The sequence below is a fragment of the Polypterus senegalus genome, unplaced genomic scaffold, assembly GCF_016835505.1.
Source record: "Polypterus senegalus isolate Bchr_013 unplaced genomic scaffold, ASM1683550v1 scaffold_6260, whole genome shotgun sequence".
In the NCBI taxonomy this organism is placed as follows: domain Eukaryota; kingdom Metazoa; phylum Chordata; class Cladistia; order Polypteriformes; family Polypteridae; genus Polypterus; species Polypterus senegalus.
This window is the reverse complement of record NW_024379829.1, coordinates 1907-7699: the sequence shown is the minus strand read 5'-3', so window position 1 is coordinate 7699 and position 5793 is coordinate 1907. Positions and strand designations below refer to the sequence as shown.

Genomic DNA, 5793 nt, shown 5'->3' with positions numbered 1-5793 from the left:
GTGTTACAAGAAAACTGAAGTGCCAGAAAATATGCAGAGAACATTGGCTGATTTTACACAGTGACCAAATGAGGACACTCTAAGACTTATCTGAATAGTTCCACCATGCCACAAAAATATTGTACAGACTTGTACTTAATAGTCCAAAAGACTTATCTGAGTAATGTTTTATAGCTGGTTCTGTATAATTCTGTACATATTTTTTAATTCCAGGAAGAAAAATAAAAAAGAAGAACTTGCAAAGTCAGTGGGAATATTCCAGCTGGTTAGTATAAGCCATTTATTCAATGAATTATTAACTCTTCATTTTGATTATTGATTTATGTTTCTGTTTATATTGTGTGATCTATTTTTCTGGACCCTACACTCTGGGTTTGTAGTTGGTTAATTATAATAAATGTACATATTTTGATCTTTTCTGGATTAACATGATAAGCTACACTGCAATAAATAGAGTACAAAAGATATTTAGTTTATTAAATCATATTCAACTTAATACTTTTTACAGAAAAGCTGCGGGCATAAACGTAAAATATAAACATTTATTAAGGGATACTAAATTACTATAAAATAATTTATTATAGCTCTGAGGTACTTGTCAGAAAAAAATACTTTGTAATAGGGTCAAAAACATCAATCCAATATCTGCATGTACTTCTTAAAATAATTCTGAATTACAATTTGACATCTTTATGATTATCATTCTAATGTATCGTTTTGTTTTTAAATACACAGTTCCACTATGCTGATTCTTTGGATATCATATTGATGATAATAGGTTTAGTCTGCTCTGCAGCACATGGCGTTGCACTACCGCTTATGATCATTGTGTTTGGACAAATGACTGATAGCTTTGTCAGCAGTGGCATACAAGTAAATATCACAGGTAGGACTTGCCTTGTTCTCTTGTCATGCAATTTTTAAAGAGTAGTTTTAGTATTAATGGTGGTTCTTGATATCTGTTACAGCACTAATGAAATTGTCAATTCTTCAGGTTTCTTTAACCTTTTTTTCTCATTTGTTACAATCACTTGCTTGATAATGGGTGTTTTATGTACTTTTTGACAGATTTGTTTGGTATCTAATATTCTGTTGCTCTGTTATTTTATAGTTACATTTATAAACAAACAAAAATAACCTGATATTTAAGGTTTTTTCAGAAAACACAATATAATACATTTAGATTTTGTTACTAATGCCAAATACTATGGTATAATATGGTGCTGGTGTCTGTTCCAGTAGTATTATGCACAAGGCTGGACCAAACCCTAGTTGGGGCATCACTCTATTGCACAGCATTCACACACATACAAACATTCTCAGTCATACTGGTCCAAATTAGTGTTGCCAGTTAGATGAACATGCATGTCCTTAAAATGTGGGTGGAAAATTGGGAGTAATGTACTTAAAATGAGATGTGAACCCAGGACTCTGGAGCTACCTGTGAGGCAAGAATCCCAACCAACATACCGTTATTCCACCCAAAACTGCATACAGTAAGTTTAAAATATACAGAACACTTGAAATTGTATATTATATTTATTATATAGTATATATACATGTTATTTAATTTATGTATTTTCAATTTAAATAGTTATCTAACCAATTAACTATTATCAACTTATAGCCTTTAGCATGTATATAATGTAACATTTACAGACTTGACTTAATCCAGTTCAGGGTAGTAAAGGGTCCAGTCTATCCTTACCTCTCTGGAACAAAGCAGAAACCAGCCCTGAGCCATCACAAGACCCACCTATGCACATAATCACACCTCCATGGGACTACTTTAGAATCCCCAGTTAACCTAATATTAACATTTTCATGGATTTAGGAGAAAAACTAGAATACTCAGAGAGAAAAAGAAATACACACAGTAGAATACTGAGAATGTGCTAACTTTGTATGGATAATGATGAGCCACAAGATTTCAAACCCAGGATGGCAGATCTGTGAAGCAGCAGCACTAACCACTGTATAACCATGTAACACAAGATTAAACTACAAAGTTTTAATTATAGCTTGATATTTTTGAGTCTGCATTGTTTATCTGTACAGTAGACTCCAATCATAGGTCTTCTAAAGTAATGCATTTACCAGTTATTCAATGGATTTAAAGTATAACCAAAGAGGTAACACATGCCTTATTTCAGAATTCTGCCTTTATGAAAATATTGGACATTTTTCTTGCAGTATATAGTGTAATGTGTATGTTGTGCTTTATTAAAAGATGTTCAATACCAAAAAAGTATAATTTCTCAAGCACTTGATTTGTTTCATTTATTCCTCCCTACTTTAAAATTGCATTATATCTATATTGTCAATGTGATTTTAAAATTTTTTCCCTTACTTGAACTTTGATTTGTTTAAACAGTAAACTCCACACTGAATGCAAGTAGCTCAGACTGCCCTCAAGTGACTGGGGTGGATATTCAAGCAGCTATGACAAGGTATTATTTTCTTTCTTTCATCATTTTATGGGTCCCTAATAGAATATATTGGAAAGTTGCTCAGATTCTATATAATTCGTTTGAAAAGACCTACTGTAATGTTAAGTTTCTGGAGTGTTTTCTGAGTATTTGTCCTCCATAAAAATTAAATGTTCATTTATTTCACTGATTGCAAAAACAATGGATTATAATATTGTATGTATTGTTTTGATATTAAGGTCACTATTTTAATGAGAGACTAATTCTTTATTATGATGATCTGAAGGCTGACTTGCACAAATCTTCATAAACGGAATACCATGTAGTTACATTTACTGTAAAGAAAGGAAAAAGGTCTTTACAATGAAAAATGATTGAAAATGTAACTGGTTAAAGAAAAAAACAACTAAAATTATTTTCTCTTTTTGTCAGATTTGCATATTACTTCATCGCCATTGGATTTTCTGTGTTAGTTCTTGCTACAATTCAGGTAGCAACGTTTCTGCTCAGCTCCTCAAGACAGACACAAAGGATCCGTGAAAAATTCTTTTATGCAGTTCTTCATCAACACATGGGCTGGTTTGATGCACATGAGTTAGGAACATTAAACACAAGACTGACTGAGTAAGTGACATTTTTATACTGTATTATTGAGAGCTTTATGCAGTCTCTCTAAGGGACAAAATAAGCCTTCTGAAGAAACCATTTTACAAACATTACACTTTTTAATGGTTTGGACCACCCCAGTGCAGAAATGTTTGTTGATATGTGAGGAAAATTGTAGTTCTTGGCGAAAAAACATGAGGACATGGGGATAATGTGCATGGAATTGAAACCCCAGATTTTGGAGCTGTGACAAAAATAAGCCTTGTGGAGAAATGAGTCTACAAACATCATCTATTTTGCATTGGTCTTTGGACCTAAAATATATATTTACTAGCCAACCCGCGGCGTAGCATACGCCACATAATTATGTATTGATATTGTCCAAATGGGGTGGGTTTGAAGATACGACTGTAAGAGAATGAAAAGATGGAACTGTGGAGAGAGCAACATACAATTGTCCGCGACTAAAAAGTGCGAGGGACGGGGGCTGGACGGCGTCCCTGAGATCGCCAAGGTAGTGCAGGTCAAGTCTTAGTCTATCATATATCGTCTCTATGGCGTTTGACACTTGATTGACATACAGGGCGGCCAGTCTGAGATCTCTTTTCTTGTAACACACTGGTCATCTAGCACGCACGATGAAACGTGCGAGCTACTGCAAAACTCCGGCTGTGATCTAGTTAGCCTTCCAATTTATATCGACTAAAGAAGGGATTTAAAAAAAATTGTTTGGGGAGGGTACGGACTGGATGTGAAATTGGAAGAGGATTTTTTTCTGACAATGTCAGAATCGAAGTGCGCTTGTCTGATCTGTCAATCTATCACTGCTATTCCAAAGAAGAAAAATGTGGAAAGGCACTTTCGAACTGTTCATAAAAACTACGAAACTGACGTCCTTTACAAAAAGCGATCTGAGAAAGTGAAAGGAGAGGAAACTAAAATTGCAGTTAATCGGACAGCCGTCATTTTTCACTCAGCTGAATTCAAAAGCTCCTTGACTGCATTATTCGGCTCTGCTTATTTATGAGAGTCAGCCTCTTCCCACATGAAGATTATTAAATCCAAATACTGCAGTGACCATAAATGTATAGAATTGTTATTGTGCCGTAAAGGTTATTCAGTTATGCAAGGTACGACAACATACATTTTATGTATAAAGTATACTCAGTATATATATATATATATATATATATATATATATATATATATATATATATATATATATATATATATATATATATATATATATATATAAACATAGATAGATCATGTCGATCTGGTCATTTTAAAAGCAGCTCGCAAGACAAAAAAGTGTGGGCACCCCTGCTCTAAGAAGTTGGACGCCGACTGCTCGGGGATCACGTAATTAGCAGGAAGGAGTCTCACGCGTTATCGGAATTAACCAGACAAATCGCTCCACTAAGTAAGAGCGGCCATGCACCAGAACCCACAGAATCGAGATAAAGCTATCAATATGTCAATCCCCTCCGTGTCCGGGCTGGGTGAGGTTTCCTGTGTTTTATGCCGCAGACTCCACTCCTGGTGGTGCCCTTCCTTCAATTCCTTTAAGTTTCAGCTTTGACACCATACTCCCTCCGGAACCCACAGACTTTGGTTTCCCATTTGGCTGCCCTGCGGGTCATGGGAATAACGCCACCGGATCGCCAGTCGGCATCGTTTATGGTCAGAACTATGACGGTATTACTGAAAACTTGGCAAATGCTTTCGCTCTCGCTCGAATTGTTGGTGGGCGGGGCTCTGTCGTGCGTGCGTCTTGCTTGCCATGGACTTAGTGAATTAAACATATAGATGGGAAATGTGCTATATAAATAAAATGTATTATCATTAATTTTATATAAACATTAAAATAGTGGGCAGTTGTGGGTTCTGTGTTGCTTACAGCAGTTCAGTTTTCAGAGTTCTGAAACAAATCGTTTTTTACTGGAGATTACAGTAGCTAAATAATGCTTTATTTCAGTACTTACTACAGTACTTCAGTACTTCAGTACTAAAAGGCAAGACTCAGCACTCCAAAGACATTAAGTAAGCAGATTAATTTTACAAAACAGCTCCAGGGTTATATATAAATGAATCCCCTATGGCTACACATTGTACAAAACTTTGGGTTGAAATGTGAAGTATAACTATTTTCAGGTGGAGGAAGTATTTTATTGTCAAAACTCAAAGCACTTTAAAAAACTAAATTACTTCTTTGGATAAAAAGTGCTCTTTTGTAGTAACAAAAACTCTTCTCAAGCATGGAGTCTATTTACTTTCTCAAATGGCTGTAGGTTCTTTGGGTTTGGAACAAATTTCAAAACCAGCTATATAATGGTTACCTGTAACCTCTTACCTGTCTCACTGTCCATATTGTAAGGCCCTCTAATTGAGGGCTGCTTTGCTGACTGGGACTTTTACTTCCAAGTGTTTACTTCAAACCAGTTCACCAGCAATACAGGTCTTCAGAAGAGTGTTCTGTTATACTATTATTGGACCACAGCTAGACAAGATATGTGCATTCCAGCTTCCTGGCAATGCTAATTAATAGCAATCATATTAAAACACTAATTTAAGCTTTTCTTAAAAATGATTTTGTGTCAAAACCAAATATCAACAAATATAAGCAACACAAAAAATTGTTTGTGCAGTCTTTATTCAGATCTAGATGACAATTTCCAGATACATATTTTCTTTAGGTGGAAATATCTACCTTTAATCCCCTTTTCTCTGTGCCCAACTGCTAAGAGAGAGCTGAAAT

At 35.1% G+C, this 5793-nt stretch overlaps 1 protein-coding gene across 1 annotated transcript; it reads left to right on the top strand.

Annotated features, from left to right (window-relative positions):
* Positions 1-213: 213 nt before the first annotated feature.
* On the top strand, positions 214-3362 carry LOC120519986 (ATP-dependent translocase ABCB1-like; the record flags this gene model as incomplete). The annotated part of the gene is made up of 4 exons (XM_039742693.1): positions 214-265; positions 736-886; positions 2375-2450; positions 2862-3362. Coding segments are annotated over 4 exons (475 nt in total), but the record flags the coding sequence as incomplete, so codon positions are not given.
* Positions 3363-5793: the final 2431 nt, after the last annotated feature.